We start from the raw sequence: 17470 nt of genomic DNA, 5'->3' as shown, positions 1-17470 counted from the left end.
CCCAGGCCCAAATTTTGCACTGGGGCCCATCAGACTCTAGTTACACCACTACAATGAGACAGTTGGGAGAGATAGCTGTTGGCCGACAGTTATCTTAGATAAATGGGCACCTTAAATTTGAGGAATCGGTGGGAGTTTCAGGACTAAGCCATAACGATCATCACTACTAACCAGATATAACAGATCAATAAATATAGAAAAGTTTAGTTACTCTTAAAATATTGGGTTTGGGTAATTGGCTGCTTTGAGTAGTTATGGGGTGCATTAACTTTTCTTAATAAGTTAATTTGTGTGTTAGATGTCAAACAAATATATTTTAAGAATAGGAAAAAAATGAATAAAATAATTGGGATTGAAAAAAAAAAAAGAAACACAGCTTAAAGGCTCATGCACACAGTCATGTCGTGGATAGTAACTGGCATAGTCCTCCAAAAGGTACATGGACTTCTGCTTTACCACTGTGTGCCTCCATTGTTACACATTTGTATGTTTAGCTGGACAGGTTGTTTTTCTGCCTTGGAAGCATGGTCTCTTGGGGAGATTATCTCCATATGTGCATCACCTGTACAGACGCCCGCTGTGGCTGTGAGTCTCTGCCCACTGCCATGTAAGCTTCTGCCATGTGCATGAGCCCTAAGACGAAGGTAGAGTATACGAGATGGGATGTTGGAAGAAAAGAGTGAAAAAGAAGTGAGAAGACAGAGGGTGCCCAGGTAACACGCCCAAGGAGGCATCACAGACCCTATTCTGATATGTAGAAGTAGGACAGGCACCTCTTACGTTTATTCGAGCTTGATATTCTGCAGTCCCCACAGAGTTGCGAGCGGAACATCTGTACACACCCCCGTCCAAAATCTGTGGACTGCTCACGTTCATGTAGCTTATGGTGCTGCCATCCGTAGCGGTGTATTGATTGGAGCGGCGGCCTGAGTCCCGTTGGATGGCTTCATCGTCCAGGGTCCAACTTATGGTGGGTGGAGGAGCTCCTTTTGCAGAACACATGAGCGAAAAGGGCTCCCCGGGGTTCATGACTTTTTCGCTGAATGAAGAAATTATGCGAGGTGTCCCATCTGTGAAAACAAGAGGATGACATCAGCGATCTCTCCGGACTTCCCCCATAAATCATGCATGTGATGGAGAGGGGAAAAAGCTGCTGCCAGACAACTCTGTCGACGACTTGTCTGGTCCCTGATTGGGTGCCAAAATTTACTGTGGGCGCAACAGGCCCACCAGAGTTGATGTGCAAGACCAGATTAGAGGTGTTGTGATGAACGAGCTCAGAGAATCAATAGACAGTACACACTGTGTAAAGCAAAAGATTCCACTTTAATGAAATGCGGGTGGGGTTTATATATACCCCTGACAGAAAGGGCTTTATGCCAAAAAGGAAGCAACTGTTGTGTGGGATTTACAGATAGATGGGTCTAGGTGTTTGATTTTATTCAGTTTCTCAGGCACTTGGAATGTGTAAAGGTGCTACGTGATAGATTTGGAGCATAAAATGGGGACTGAGAAGACAAAATGGATCCAAATTTCCCACACTCCCGAGAGCAAAAGGATCAGTCATGCTGAAATCCAACAGCCTGATTCTCCTTACTCTAAACATCTACCATCGAGAGAGAGCTATTAGGTCTCAATACACATTCAGTTTTTGCGGAGTGGGTCTCCATACATGCCATATGCACATGGCACTTCCAAAAGTACAATGACTTCTTAGATCAGTGATCGACCAATAGAATTCAGTGATTACAAGAAATTGTAATCTCCAACCAATGAATTTAAAGGGATTAACGGATCACCTATCAACAAAATAAATGAGATGTTGGAAGGGTTGGTATTTCGTTGCTGGAGTGGTAGTGGGCATGTGCGTCCACCTCTCCAGTAACTTCTATGGAACTGATGTTGCATTCCACAACATTGGGAGGTCTCATAAAGTGAATAAAGTGAGGGTCGTGCTCCTGCTCCACATGTACAGATGGGATCAAGGATCTCCATTCTTGTGAGTGGTGAAGGTTCCAGCACTTGGATGATGGGTGTTCAGACACTTATCACCAATCATATTGATAGAGGATGTGTTCTGATTAGGAGACTCCCCTTTAAGAGCAGATAATATATGCAATATATCAATTATTGACATTATTCTTGGGTCTTGTCGTATAGACAGAGGTCTCACTTACCTTCTAGCACCACAATGGCGAAGTCTTGCACAATTTGCATTTTCCGGCTCCCAAAACATTGATACGCTCCAGAGTGTATTTTTTGAGCGCTGCTGATAACAAGTGTTTCGTTATCTGTCCCTCGTATAGAGATGAACTCGTCAGCTTCGATGGGTTCTGTGTTCCGGTACCATCTCACAGTGTAGCCCGGTGATCCGCTGATGGAACAGGATAGGATAACTGTGCTGCCGATCCCAGTTTTTAATTTCTTGGGTGATAAAGTCACGCGTAGCTTTTCTGTGACAGGAAGAAACAAAATGAAGTATTTACTAAAACAGACTTGTAAGGAGAGTCACCAGTCCTCCTTAAAGGGGTTTTCTGCTTTAGATAATAAGCAGATCTCAAAGGCTTTTTCTGCTGGAACCTTTAGCAATCGGCAGCAATCTGGTGTCACTGGTGTGTCAGAAGTGACAGACCGTCGCCCTGCAGTTGGTTTGGCATTACAGACAACTTCTTAGAAGCTGTATCTCTAGGATCAAGCGGCTACCTTCCTCTGGCTAATTAACACCCTGGCCTGGGTGTATAAATGCCTGCTGTGTGCCAGAGGGAGCTGCCGGCGATATTCATTACTAGTTGTGAAGGCTTGAGCAAGAGCAGTACTTCTTCCTCTCTGGTGCTGAGGACGTGTGCGCATTTGTTTGGAGTCGACTAAAGCTAAGCAATTTTCCCTTGTTTGTCCCCCCTTGCTGTCTTTAGTGTTCAGTGGGGAACGACTAGTGCTCATCCCCTCCCTTCCCTAGCCTGAACCTACGCCAGGGAAAGACAGGGCGAGGTACGCGTGCGGCGATTGGTTAAGAACCAACATAGGGACGTTAGTGGAGACAGGGTGACACTAGATCAGCCTAGGAGGTCTCCACTCCCCCCTTTCCCTAGAGTCTGGGCTCCCTTTCCCTCTTCCCTTTGTGTTGCACTTAGTCTTTCCCACACCTTGCGTGACATCTGGAGGGGAAAATCTGGAAGTAAGTGTTCAGTTTACCTGCAGTACCCCCGCAGGAGAAATGAAGCATTACACAATGTCCATTCACATAATTGGGTAGCCTGTATATCGTAGGATGGAGCAGGTCCTCCAGAGAGAGACGATTTTTGAAACCTCTCACAATGGCAAATCCCAAACAGGGAACTACCTTCCATTAATTCAGAATTGCCAAGTAATGAGTTTTCTAAACGGGAAAATCTCTAACTATCAAATGAAAAAAAAAACTAAATTTACAAAAGTTGATTTTTCCTTTTTAACCCTACAAAATGAAATTAATTTCAGAAAGTTTTCCAACCAATGAAAATGATTCCTAAGAGGAATGATACTCAACCCAAATGATCCCCCAAAGCTCCTGTTCCAGCCCTTACCTGGTCCCCGCTGGTCTGTGTTTTCTGGTACCTTTCTTAAAGAAGCACTCCTTCTCCTCACATCAAAGTTTGTATCCTCTTAATATATTGTAATCATATTATATAGCACTGTGTACTTACAATTGCTACTTTTGCCTTTCTACCCAGTTAATTCTTCTCTTTTCCATTAGGTCTATGACATCATGTGATTAAAAACAGACTACCTGAATCCTTTTAAGCTCCATGTAGAAACAGGAAGTCTCTTTTCCCCCACATGAGTCATCATTAGAACCACAATTCTACACCAGTGTAAAATCCCTATCAAGGGGCGGAGTGGAGCAGCTGGAACAGGAGTTCAAGAGAGAGTGGAGCCAGGCTGCCAGGGACTTTACAGTGAAGTAGAATTGTAGTTATAACGATGACTCATGCAGGGAAAATTGACCTCCTGTTTTTACGTAGAGCTTAGAAGGATTTAGCTAGTCAGTTTTTCATCATGTGATGTCATAGACCTAATGGAAAAGAGAAGAATTAACCTGGTTGAATGGCAAAATGAGCAATTGTAAGTACACAGTGATATATAATATGATGATTGCAATATAATAAGAGGATACAAATTTGGATTGTAGTGCTTGTTTGAACACCCTAGAACTGGCCAAAAATACCGGTTCAGCCAATCACTGGCAGCAGTGGTGACCAATATCAGATGGTGATTGGCTGAATGTAGAGGACAGGACCAGAAGGCACAGACCATCAAGGAGCGGCTGAGCTCTTGTATTATTTTTAACCTGTCTCAGCCATTTTCCAGAAAAAATTTGCCAACTGGAAAACCCGTTTTAAAAAAAACTATGAAAATCCAAATACATCCCTTCTTCTAAGAACTCTCATCATCTTATCTCCCCACATTTAACCTTTAAAGGACATTTCTATTTAACCCGGCCTGTGAGCTCCTCTTGCAGCAGCCCCTGCCCTTACTAGCACAGTATCTGCCCGACTCTGTGGAAATGCCACTGAGCAATATCACACTTGTCTATTTCTCTGTGTTTTCTAGTCCTGAGTCTTCTGAGTCACACGCAATGACACAGTCATGTGCCCTACAGTAAAGCGGCTAAACGCGATGTTACATGTAGAACGTCACTTGGACAGGTGGCATCATTTACTATATCCAGAGATAAAATATCCAGTAGATACTGGTTTCCATTATAAGGGAATTTGTCATCAGAAAATGACCCACAGCTGTATTTTTTCAGGGGCGGGGGATTGGTTGGTGATTTTTTTAAACTGTCACTTTAAAAAAGTATCTTGAAATCTTGCAGTTTTCACTTTGAGCCTAATATTAGGCTGATACTTCTTATTCTGTTATGATAACTTCATCAGTCATCTCATTATCATCACAAGAAGGATTACAATGACAGGTAACACCTATATATAGATAACACAGGATCATTCACAATAGGTGATGTCACAGCTCACCACCTCCTCCTCCTGTACAATGACTGATAACACCTCTATATACAGCAGATAACACATGATCCACCAAATAGGTGATGTCACAGCTCACCTCCTCCTCCTCCTGTAAAATGACTGATGACACCTCTATATACAGTACATAAAGGATCCACCATTCACAATAGGTCATGTCACCGCTCACCTCATCCTCCTGTACAATAACTGATAAAACCTCTATATACAGTACATAACACAGGATCCACCATTCACAATAGGTCATGTCACAGTTCACCTCCCCCTGCTGTACAATGACTGATAACACCTCTATATACAGTAGATAACACAGGATCCACCATTCACAATAGGTGATGTCACAGCTCACCTCCTCCTGTACAATGACTGATAACACCTCTATATATAGTAGATAACACAGGATCCACCATTCACAATACATGATGTCACAGCTCACCTCCTCCTGTACAATGACTGATAACACCTCTATATATTCAAGATATAATACAGGATCCACCATTCACAATAGGTGATGTCACAGCTCACCTCCTCCTGTACAATGACTGATAACACCTCTATATACAGTAGATAACACAGGATCCACCATTCACAATAGGTGATGTCACAGCTCACCTCCTCCTGTACAATGACTGATAACACCTCTATATACAGTAGATAACACAGGATCCACCATTCACAATAGTTGATGTCACAGCTCACCTCCTCCTCCTGTACAATGACTGATAACACCTCTATATACAGTATAACACAGGATCCACCATTCACAACAGTTGATGTCACAGCTCACCTCCCTCCTCCCTGCACAATGACCTCTGCACAGATAACAGAGCATGCCCACAACATCCTCAAAGAGAAATCAATGAACATTTCCAGCCTCTTACTCTCTATGATCCATGTGGATGTCGTAAACTACATGATTATGGGGGTGCACATGTAAAATGGAAACTGGAAACCCCCATAATAATATACAAAAATAGAATTAAAAAATCTATAAATCTACAAAAAAACATATATTAGAAAATACATATTATTAAATATATTATGGAAAAAAAATATTTATCTCATCTGATTTTAAAATGGCAATAAAGGTCCAGATGACACGTTCCCTTTAAAGCAGCAGACAGGAGCACGCACTGGGTGCCATGTTATCTTACCTATGACGGTCAATGTGCCGGTGACCTCCGCAGAACCGAAGCTGTTGGTGATCTCACAGATGTAGGTCCCGCTGTCTTCTAGACGTAGGTCCGTCATACTCAGACCCGTGTTACGTTTATTCCAACGACTGTCGGATGGAACAGGGCGGCCATCTTTTATCCAGCGAGAAGCCAGGTTTGGGTATCCTGAGGCAATGCATGGCAGCTCCACTTTTTCCCCCACAAACACCTCGTGGGATTGGAAGCCGTCCAGGAGAATTGGGACGGACTCTGCGGGTTCTATGGAGAAAATGAAGGAGAGGAGTCTAGTAAATTGTGAAATTACTGTGCCATTTTTCACCAATCTTTCTCTACGAGGCTCAGCGGACTCACCGGACACTATGAGGCGCGCTCCGTTGCTTTGTCGCGTCTCTCCACTATATCGATGTCTGGTGATGCACCGGTATGTAGACAGGGCGTCCTCCTTCTGGACATCCAGGATGTAAAGTGCACCTGATGGCGAGGTGACAAATCTCCCCTCTGAAACAAATAACATTACGAATATTAGTGGTCGTATACGACCGCAGGTCGGAATCCCAGAGAACCACACCGCACATGGGACGGGGCTCATACATCCATATAGCACAAATCTAGACCTAAAGGGGGATTCTCATTTCAGACACATAGGATATGTCATAACTATCCAGTAGATCAGGGACCTACCATCTCAAGCACAGGGCCTGGTCTTGCGGCGCTGTGAGTGGAGCGGTGGCAGCGCAGCTCTCTCCATTCACTTCTGCAGAAAATATCTGACTTTTTGGCTTATTTATAGGATGGGCCAGAAAAGATAGATGAGGGTCCCACCTATCTCAAGAACAAAGCCCGCTCTTAACTTGCTGTGACTGACGAGTTGGCCGTACATGAGCATCTCTCAACATTCACTATTTTTTGTGCAAGCAGCATCCTGTTTGATTGATTGACAGTTTGTAACTGTCAATCAAACAGCTGCTGCCTCTGCTGCTGCAAGCAGATGTGGTATCGAAAGAGTGCAGGGGGATCGAATCTGGCCAAATCTAAAGAGCTTGTAAGCGCTGCACTCCTTGCTCAACCAGCCACTGCTTGAAAGAGTGCTGAGATGGATGGTAACCTAGGGAAGGATCAGTAAACTTCTACAGCTGCATGGCTCCTCTGTGCCCCCGGCTCCTGATTGATCGACAGTTCAGATCAGGAGCACACCGCTGTGCCAGGGACACAGAGGAGCCATGCACAGGCAGAAAAAATTCAGAAAATGTATACAATGCAGACGAGATGATAAAATCCATTATTACGTTGCAAATACGCTGCGTGTGCATTCGTCCTAGAAGTTCAGACATTTCTTCCGTGCTGTATAATCCGTTACATTGTGTCAGAAAGAAGCAGATTTCAGTTGCTGCTCATTAGTCAATGTGTCATTCATTCCCACCTTCAGCCAATGTCAGCACGGCAGGTGCCAAAGCCGTCACCTACGCCGCTTCCCGTCACACAGCCCCCCTGTGCTGCTCCGCATGCTTCCTAGTGTTATGCAATGTGCGGAGCTCAATCTGCCAGACACTATATATAGAGCATTGCCTGACTGCTACTTATGGCACCGGGTATATATATATCTATTATCACTGCTCTATGCATTGCAATTACCATGGATTAATGCGCTTCTATTACATTTCAGAAAAGCTTAATATTATTTAATATTTCATATCGACATTTAAAGTACAATGCATACTGTACAAGAAAAACTACCGTCCGCACCCGCCACATGTGTAATTGGCTAGTTACCGTATATTAATTACTCACCCCCTCCATTCCTGCCTATTATGGCCTATCAACATCAGCGGGGTCCCCTGCTCAGCTCGATGGCCGCCACGTAAGACTACGGGTCCCATTCATAATTGCATTTGAAACTTTTTTTTTTCCATTTGCGCTTTCTTCTTTCAATTTACACGTTTTATTTAAAAGTCTATTTTAGATATGTTCTCCCTTTTTGTTTTTTTCTTCTATGTTCTCCATTGTGGACAGCGTTTGAGGTCTCGAGATGTTCATCAATTGCGACTTTTTAAAAAGTTGCAACATTTTGGTGCAAGTGTTCTCCAGTTGTGGAGTGATTTTTTTTTTGCATGTGACGCGCCCCCTGGGCCATGTTGTGTAGCGTTGCGCACGCGGGGAATACCCGGAGCCGGATCCGATAGGGGTAGTAGTCCTCGTGGCGTTGACCCGGTCCGTGCCCAGGGTGTCAAACTAAGTGGCAGTTATTGGTATGATGGTATTAGTGTCCGACTACGCCACCCGTTGAAGGCGGCTATGAAGCCGCCGCTGCAGGGCAGTCCGCTGAGGCCGGTGGTACGGATGTGCAGCGTGGATGGTATAACCCCCAACGGGAGGGGTATGGCCTCAGGGCAGAGGATGGATGAGAATGATGTTGGGAGAGATGGTGTGTATGTCCCAGCACTGATGGTACCGGTGCGACAAGGAATCACTGAGACTTGCAATTGCAGTTTTCACAGCTTTACTCACAGTTCTTTATCAGGTCCCTTGTGCACAGTTAGGACCACCCGAGCCGTGCTGCGTCCACCAGGTGCGGGACTCGGCCAACTCCCAGGCAGTTCCAGAGCGTGGTCCTGAGCTCCCCTCTCTTCCTTCCTACTGGCCGTCCCCACCAGGGATCCACCTTTGTCCAGCTCCCTCGGGCCTTCTAGTGGTGAAAACTTCCCCGGTTTCCCTGACCCTATATGGTATGCCTTCCTGATAGATATGGCGAGGGGTCGCGCCAAAACTTGTCCACGACCTCCGGTTCCTGGCTAAGGATAATTGGCCTCCACCAGTTTGGGATCCGGCACCCTGTTCTGCCAACCCTTCACCCGTTATTCCGTGGGATCTTAGGGTTCCCTCTTTTCCTGCGTCTCTGGGCCTTTCCTGGTGTTTCTGTTCCTTCTTCCTCTTACTTCTCTCTCTCTCTGCTTCAGGCCTCCACTCCAGGCCTGGCTCTGGAGCTGGGCCCAGACTGAGCCACAGCTCCCTGTCAGCCCTCTCTGGCTGAGCTCCTCTCTGAACAGACAGACCCTGATCTAAGATGGTGCCCACCTTATATACTCCCTTCTGACACCCGAGCCCAGGTGACCAGCACCCAATGGGCTCCTACCTATGCCCAGAGTCCCTCCCCTGTCTGCTCCTACACCACTGGGATGTTCCTCCCCCCCCCACTCCAGCCAGGGACAGAAGCTGTCGTACCTGCACATCTATCTGGTGGGAGTACCGTTGATCTGTCCCCCGGAAATGGGGTGAGTGTAGTGCATGCAGCTAACTGAGCCCAGTTCCACACTCCATCCTTACCCGGGAGTGGAATACCACACCTCTGGTCTGAGGTGCAATACCCCTGTAGCAGCCGAGTCCTCGGGGTGCTACACATGCGTATGGAATTTTTGTGCAATTTTTGCAACATATTCCATATATTAGACAAATATTAAAATAGTACATCATATATGGCCGTGGCTTGGAACCATGAGAACCATTACGTTCCCCCACATTTATAGAACAAGTCATTAGGAGGTGGAAATACTAAATACCAATACACCAATACTATGTACAAAAGAAAAAAACATGGACAGCCATAAACCACCAGGTGAAATAAAAACAAATTTTATTAATAATTTAAGTTAAAAAGTGAATAACATGTTAGTATGAGGTCTCATACAGGAGGAAAAAAGGGGAACACCTGAGTGTCTATATAATATATGTCCCATAGGAGAGAAAAGTCAATTAATATTGAAGGTTGGTTTAAATAATTACACAAATTGCAATATTTCATCCATTATGAGATAACCAACTCAACAGAAACAAACAGTCCTATATTATCTCAAAGTGGCCTGTCAGGTCAATCAGATCCTATCAAAACGGTGTATAGGGAGGAAAAAGACGTATAGTATGGCTCAGACCTTGCCTATAATAATGCCCAAACGTAATGGACAAGGAGTGAGTAAGGAGCGGTGATCTATTCAGACCTACCCATGGTGTACACAAACCAGGTGTAACCTGCGCCACCCCGACGCGCGTTCCACCCAAACTTTCTCAATGGGAGGTGCTTTTTGAAGCAATATGCGACTTTTTTACAGCTGCAAAAGTCACAATAAAAAGGTTAAAGAGCGTTTTGGATCTTGCACCAAATTCATGAACCGCGTGCGGCATTTTGAAGAATTTGGAGCAAAAAAAGTAAAATAATACAAGCAAAAAAAAAAAAGGTAAAAGAGGAATCGAATCGAGCCCTGCATTGCTGGACTTGAAAGCCTCATTTGGCAAAAATCAGTGGTTTGCTATGAATGGGACCCTGCAGTGATCATCTGATCGCCACTACACTTGCATTTTTAAAAGGGTTGTCTTAGTTTCCTCATGCCACCCATTGGAGTTTGCTACCCTATAAGTTTGGTTTCATGGTGGCAAGGCTTGTTATAGGGTCATACTTCTAGGATAGCTATCTCCAATATGTGGCACTAGAGAGCCAGCTTTCTTCCCCCTGGAGGAGAGCTTATTTGCATATCTGTTTCCCAGGTAGCATTGCCCGACTTGTAAGTCTCCCTATGCCAACTGGTGGTCTCCACATGTGAACATGACCTACATTGTAGTCAAGCATGTTGTCAGACCTCGGACATCTTAGCTGAGGTCCTATAACACACAGCAGAGTTTATAATGCCTGGTATTAAGACTACATTTCTTTAATTACTAACAAATATTGGGAGATTTGAGCTCTGGACTTCAGAATTATGAATGCAGCTCTGGAGTATACTTCAGGCTATATAACTCAGTAGAAAATGTATTAACTCAACTGTTCAGGCAGAATTTATTATAAAGGATATAAATACCATTGGTAGTCCAATAAGATTTATGTTTTGGCTTAAAATATCCACATGTGGTGTTGGTAGGATGAAGAACTGTCAAACATCTGCTTATCCGATAATAGAAACCGACCAAGAAAAATCCAACACGTCTCCTCCATTATTCTGCACAAGCATAGGTGAGCCTGACAACCATGACTAGACATGAGATTGTCAGAGATAAGTATGGAGCAATTAATTTATTCAAGCTTTGCAGTAGTGAAACGGTTAAAATCGGAGCCAAATTCTGCAATTAGTGAAATATCTGTGGGGAAAATCCGAACACACAACCCAAAGGCAGAAGAGACCCGTGTCTTTCAAGGAGGACAAGGAGGGTCTCCAGGACTCGTCCTCAGCTTAGACATTCCAACAGCAGATTTTCCAAATGGAAACCTGGGGCCGCCTGTAGTCACGGGACGGCGGAGAGTAAAGGTCAAGCCCAAAACGCCGATGTGAATGGAGCCTTATATGTGTAAATGATGGGTTACCATGTATTCTACACTTTACAGCTTCAGCCTGATCATATAATGATAATCATTTCTTCGTTTTATGCTTGTCACAGGCTGGAAACTTGTGGAGAGAAAGATTAATGAGGAGAGATGATGGAGGGTCAACAATGTCTCATGCTGTCATTTGGATTTTTGTAGCGAGAAGAGAATCGGGAAGTGCACAATAATGAGACTGTGTGAACGGTCTGTCTATTCATCTATCTCCATCTCCCTGTCTATCCATCTATCACTCCACCCATGTCCCTATCTATCTGTCTATCATCCATCTCTTTATTGCTCCCTCTCCCAAATCCACCCCCTCATCCCTCCATCTCCCCAATCCATCCCTCCATCTCCCTATCCATCTATCATGCCACCCATGACTATCTCCACATTCATCCATCTTCCTGTCCATTCATCTCCCCAATCCATCCCTCCATCTCCCCATTAATTGCAATCTCCCTGTCTATCCATCTATCACTCATCCCCCCCAATCCATCAATCCATGTCCCCAATCCATCCATTTACATGGCACTAATGTCTCTATCTCCCTATCCATCCATTTCCCTGTCTATTCATCAATCTCCCCAATCCATCCCTCCATCTTCACATCCATCCATCTCCCCATCTATCCATCTATCATGCCACCCATGTCTCTAGCCATCTCCCCGTACATCCATCTCCCTGTCCATCCATCCTTCTACCCATCCATCCCCCATCCATCAATCTCCCCATTAATCCATTAACCCAATACATCTTCCCATCCCCATCCATCTCCCTGTCCATCCATCTCCCTAGCCATCCATTTCCCTGTCCATTCATCCATCTCCCCAATCCATCCCTCCATCTTCACATCCATCCATCTCCCCATCTATCCATCTATTATGCCACCCATGTCTCTAGCCATCTCCCCGTCCATCCATCCTTCTACCCATCCATCCCCATCCATCAATCTCCCCATTAATGCATTAACCCAATCCATCTTCCCATCCCCATCCATCTCCCTGTCCATCCATCCATCAATATCAACATTAATCTATGAACCCCATCCATCTTTCCAACCCCATCCATCTATCCGTCCATCTCCCTATCCGCTTATCCCCCCATCTCTCTATCAATCTCTCCATCCCTTCATCACTCGAGAGCGCCGTTCTGCAGTGCATACTAAGACTCTGTTCGTTCCATTTCTTTATCCTGTCCTACAAGCGGAAATACAGACTTCTTGTAGATTATGGATCCTCCTGGTCAATATGGCCCTTCCACTTCTGTTTGCACCCAGTCAATAACAGATCGGTGTTCTACCTGAATTCTTACTGTTCCATTCTAAGAACAGAGAAACAAACTGAACTCAAAAAAAGCAACTGTGAACAGAGCCTAAAGGCCCCCATCCATAATAGCTGAAAATGATCCAACGAACATTCATTCAAATCAATGATCGTTTATCAATGGCCCAAAATACAGACTAGATTGGTCAATATTGTATTTTTTTTTCAGACTACGATCAGAATTGGTTGGCATGGGATCCATCACGCCTAACTGGTGTTTTAAAGGATTACAAAATGATTTGTCGATGTGAACAATCGTTCATTTCATTGAGCCAGCCGACGATCAGCAATCCCGAAAATGGGGCTCTGAAATTCCCCATCAGAATGAAGCAGTGGCCATGCATACATGAATAATCCAAGCGAAACAGCTCATCCACAATATGTGTGGATCTGGTCAAAAAAGCCGCTGTTTGTCCATTCCATGTGCACATATCCTAACTTGGAGATACAAGGTTTCCCCACATCAAGAACCAGTCTACCAATTTCCTCAACAGATCAGAAGGTAGGAGCGCAGGTCCACACCATACAGCAGAATATCAGATCATGTGGGGACCACAAAGTGAGAGCGGAGCATGGCCAAGAGTGCCTGTAGCCTGGCATGCCTGATACATTCATCATAATTTATGCCAAAAAGTGGCAGAAATTACAACAGAAATGTCCCTGGCTGGAGCACATTTCTTGCAGTGCCACGCAATAGCTAAAAAATGCACCAAATACCTTAAGGGGTGTTCTCAAGTTATTAAATCACTTTAATTAGTTAGGCAGCATAAAAATAAGCAAGTTTTCAATTGACTTGCTTTTTCTATGTGCTGTCATTCTCCTGTAATGACAGCTTTTATCTTACATAGTGTACAGCTGGTTTCCATGGAGATCGGCCACAAGTGCCAGAACAGAACCTTGCTGAGAGTGCACAGCTTTTATATTCTAAAAAAGGGGTTATCTACTAACCTCAATGTCAGCTTCTTCCAGCTAATTAATTTCTATAAAGCAGTTGGCTGCTCACTTCCCTCCCCATCAGCTCCTGATGAGCTGCTGTTATAAATCTTGAGAAATCACCAGCCTACACCATCGGCTTTCACTGTCCCGAGCTGTGTGCTTGTTCAAATGCCCAGTTATCTCTGTGTAAATACAGCAATGATGTAGACTCAGAACAAAACCACTGAGAGTGGAATGTGTTACAGCAGAACTTGTGCTGAGCTTTACAGTTCTACTAATATAGCAGCTCTGCTATTCACCAGAACGGTCACTCAAGGAGGAGGAGAGCTCGAGCCACATGAAACCTCAAGGTAAAGGAGACTGCATAGCTCTGAGATGCTCAAGAGACCCATTAACGAATCTGGTGAATCATACTCCAGTGTATCCTTCATCAACACTACCACACAAAATGCCAATCTTGGTGAATCGGGGCCACTGCAAAACAATAGGGCAAAAAGAATGGAGCATCATGTTGCAATATAGATAGTGCCATCTGAAAAAGGAGTCCCCATGTCCTGTAGTTTTCTAGTTTTTGTAGAAGTTTCTCCTTTTACCTAGCGGAAACATCACAGAACATTCAGAAGGTCTCCACTGTGGACCTAGGTGTTGGAGACTTTCTACTTTGGCCAGAGCAAGAGACGCCATTACATACTTCACCCGTCATACTGGAAAAGAGACTCAGGTCAGACTCCGACATATTATCTACATTGTTGTTTGCTTGTTGTAACTAAACCTGATGTAGTCAATAAGTGACTGGACATTACAAACTGCAATCCCTTTATGTGTAAACTGTACATTTCCCATCCCGAAGGGACTATTCAGCACCGTAATCAAACAGTTATAGGTGGGAAAATTGCTTCTTTTACAGAAGGGAGATTACACGGAGAACGAGAGAGCAACTCATTAGGCTGCAAAGATTAGGCAGACAAGTCATAGCTCCAGCTTTGGTAAAGCCGCTTATCCTTTGGCCACCTAGAAATCAGCTGTAACTGCTTCCCCATGTGCCACTTAGTGCTAATTCTAACAATATATGACATCCAAAGCAAACAACAGAGACTTGGGTCCTGCAAGGTGATCCTCACACCTGACGCACCACGCCATTTGGCTGCCCGGGGGCACCACTGAGCGTTCGCCCTTCTCAGCCTATATATTAATAAGCACACATGTCCGTGTAGGAGTTATTCCCAGGAAGTATTATTATAGGCACATACAATTTACAGTTAGGTCTTGTACTGATCTATAACAGACCCCCACAATTTGATGGGACCCCAACTCCACCTTATCCTAAGATAATTGACAAGAGATGATTAGGTTTAAAAAAACAAAAAAACAAAACTAAAAACAACATTTTGTGATATTCTGTCAGGAGATATTTATGCTGTATGTGTCTACACGTAGCCTCCCAGTGGTTGTGATGTGAATTGCAGCCTATCAAGGGTTTCCCTAGCGTGTCACGATAAAATATTGAATTTTGAGTCCTTAATGAAATTCGCAGAAATTTAAGACTGGAGGCATCTGCTCTCTGCCACTCTATATAACATGGCCCTGTAGGGACTAGTTGTGTCAGAGTACATGGTCTGCAAATATGTCCTCGGATGCCCAAAAAAGCAAAAAGCAGATCCAGATTTTCAGGGAGTGTCCAGAGGTTTTGGAAAATACGGGAACCTCCTGGGCCAAAAACAGGAGTGGTATACACAGAACAACCCACAGAAAAATATGCCCTGGGTGGAACTAATACATCCTGACATTGCTGACATCAATGGTAACTGTGTGAGAGAGACTGTTAAAAAGTTTGTAATCCTAAAGTTTGTGCTAAATCTATCTAAAACTGACTGACCTGAGTAGGGACCATGCATATAGTAGAGCCAAGTTCTGGTGGTCCGAATTGTGGCACGGAGACCGTGCGGCTCAGTACTACACAACCACCAGCACTAGAACTAGATGGTCCATTGCACGATCCCCTCCACATGGCACTGGATTACAGTGTTCAGAACTGAGTCTTTCCTGCACATTTCCGGCCAACGGAAGTGCAATCAGGCCCCATACTCTTCGAAGGAGCCACACTGCATCGGGTTGGCTGGGAATGTTCCTGCGAACACTTTACTCTCAGGATTGGTGGAGGTCCTAGAGGTCAGACCCCCATTGACTTATGGCATATTCGAGAGATCTGCCTTCACTTCCTGAAATAAGAATACCTCGTTTAGTCTTTGGTTATGACATTATACACATATTTATGCCCCAGATACGCAAATCGATTCCAAACAAATGGAATTTCTCACCAATTTCATGAAATATTCAGACTAGCCAGAACCTGACTTTTCTGCTTCCATTAGAACAAAGCCAGCAAAATGGAGGACAGCTGGTCTCTATGTAGCTGGATTCTTTCGAGGGCTGGGAATGGGGTTTCAAAATAATAAAACATTATACTCACCAGTCTTAGACCTGTCCGGCTGCCGCAGCTTTCCTCCCGGTGCTCCAGACCTCGCTTTAGATTTTTTTCCTGCTTACTTTTTGGGGTTTCCTGCGCTTACGTGGAATGCAATGAATGTGACCACATAGGACGTGTAGAGAAGACCAAAGGCCAGAAGAAGACCCAAAGTGAAGACTGGAGGACAAGATGGGGAGCAGCGGCAGCAGGACACATGAGGGATGCGCCGTGAACAGGTGAGTAAAAAGTTTTATTATTTTTTCACCCCTTTGCCTAAATTTAAATTCGCACTGAACCAATTTGATCCAAAATGAATTTTTTGGCTGAATTGAATTCCAGTACACGCTTCCAACTCCTCTCCAAACGTTCTAAATTCCCCCATTTCTAGGGAACCGTTACATGCTTCATTCTTGTACCCGATCCCTGGGAACTTCTTACATTCAGCATTTTTTGGATACGATTCTCTAATACATATATAAGTCTCCGGCCCTTCCCCGACCTTATCAAGAAGACGAGATGACGGAAAATTATGACTCGCTGCCAGCCTCTTGATTCTAAGATCAAGTAATATTAGTGTCATAGTATTTCTAGCCGGCACATTAAAGCCAACGTTCGCACTTCTTTCCGAGAGGTGTAAGTGATATTATTGTAGCAGCTAATCCATACCGAAACAAACACGGCTGATCGATCAGCAGCAGTTAAAATAAAGTGCAAGGTGAGGGCGGCGGAGGCGGGAGGAGGGCATCGTCTCATTGCTTTGGAAGAAGTGAGCAAGAGGAGAAGCAGGAGGGGGAGGAGGCCACCCCATCGTTCAGATTAATGTGCGCTGGATGGAGCCCTGGCGGCCAATCTGGATCGATCGACATTTGTCAAAACTGAATTGGGGAGTCCCCGAGCAGCTCTCAGCACGAGCGTTCTCCAAGGAAGGGGAAGGGAGGAGAGAAGAGCTAGAAGGTTTGAAGGGAAAGGCTGAACGGAGAAGAGAGAGGTGCCAAGAGGAGGAACTAAAGACAAGAAGATACATCACCTATATGATACTACTCATGGCACAGATACAATACATCAACCATGACGTATTAATCCATAAAACCAAAGCTAACTCCGCATTAGTAAGTGCAACGCTCTGCATGATACATCCATTTTACTTTGCAAATATCCAACTAAATGAGTAGCACTTCAGAAATATATCGTCCCCAGGTGGCGCT

The 17470-nt window shown here is 44.5% G+C and overlaps 1 protein-coding gene across 2 annotated transcripts in view; it reads right to left on the bottom strand.

Annotated features, from left to right (window-relative positions):
• The window catches only part of DSCAML1 (DS cell adhesion molecule like 1), a 239937-nt gene that overhangs the window by 75642 nt on the left and 146825 nt on the right, over positions 1–17470 (bottom strand). For both annotated transcript variants that reach the window (XM_073657068.1, XM_073657069.1), the window contains exons 4-7: positions 6545–6691; positions 6173–6451; positions 2178–2453; positions 774–1070 (exon numbers count right to left, since the gene is read on the bottom strand). In XM_073657068.1, coding sequence (XP_073513169.1) covers positions 774–1070; positions 2178–2453; positions 6173–6451; positions 6545–6691 — 999 coding nt within the window. The remainder of the gene's footprint in view (positions 1–773; positions 1071–2177; positions 2454–6172; positions 6452–6544; positions 6692–17470) is intronic.

Source organism: Phyllobates terribilis, unplaced genomic scaffold, assembly GCF_046119375.1.
Source record: "Phyllobates terribilis strain yellow unplaced genomic scaffold, ASM4611937v1 Scaffold_12__6_contigs__length_324123572, whole genome shotgun sequence".
NCBI lineage: Eukaryota > Metazoa > Chordata > Amphibia > Anura > Dendrobatidae > Phyllobates > Phyllobates terribilis.
The sequence above is the reverse complement of the archived record's forward strand: the minus strand, read 5'-3'. Positions and strand labels throughout refer to the sequence as shown.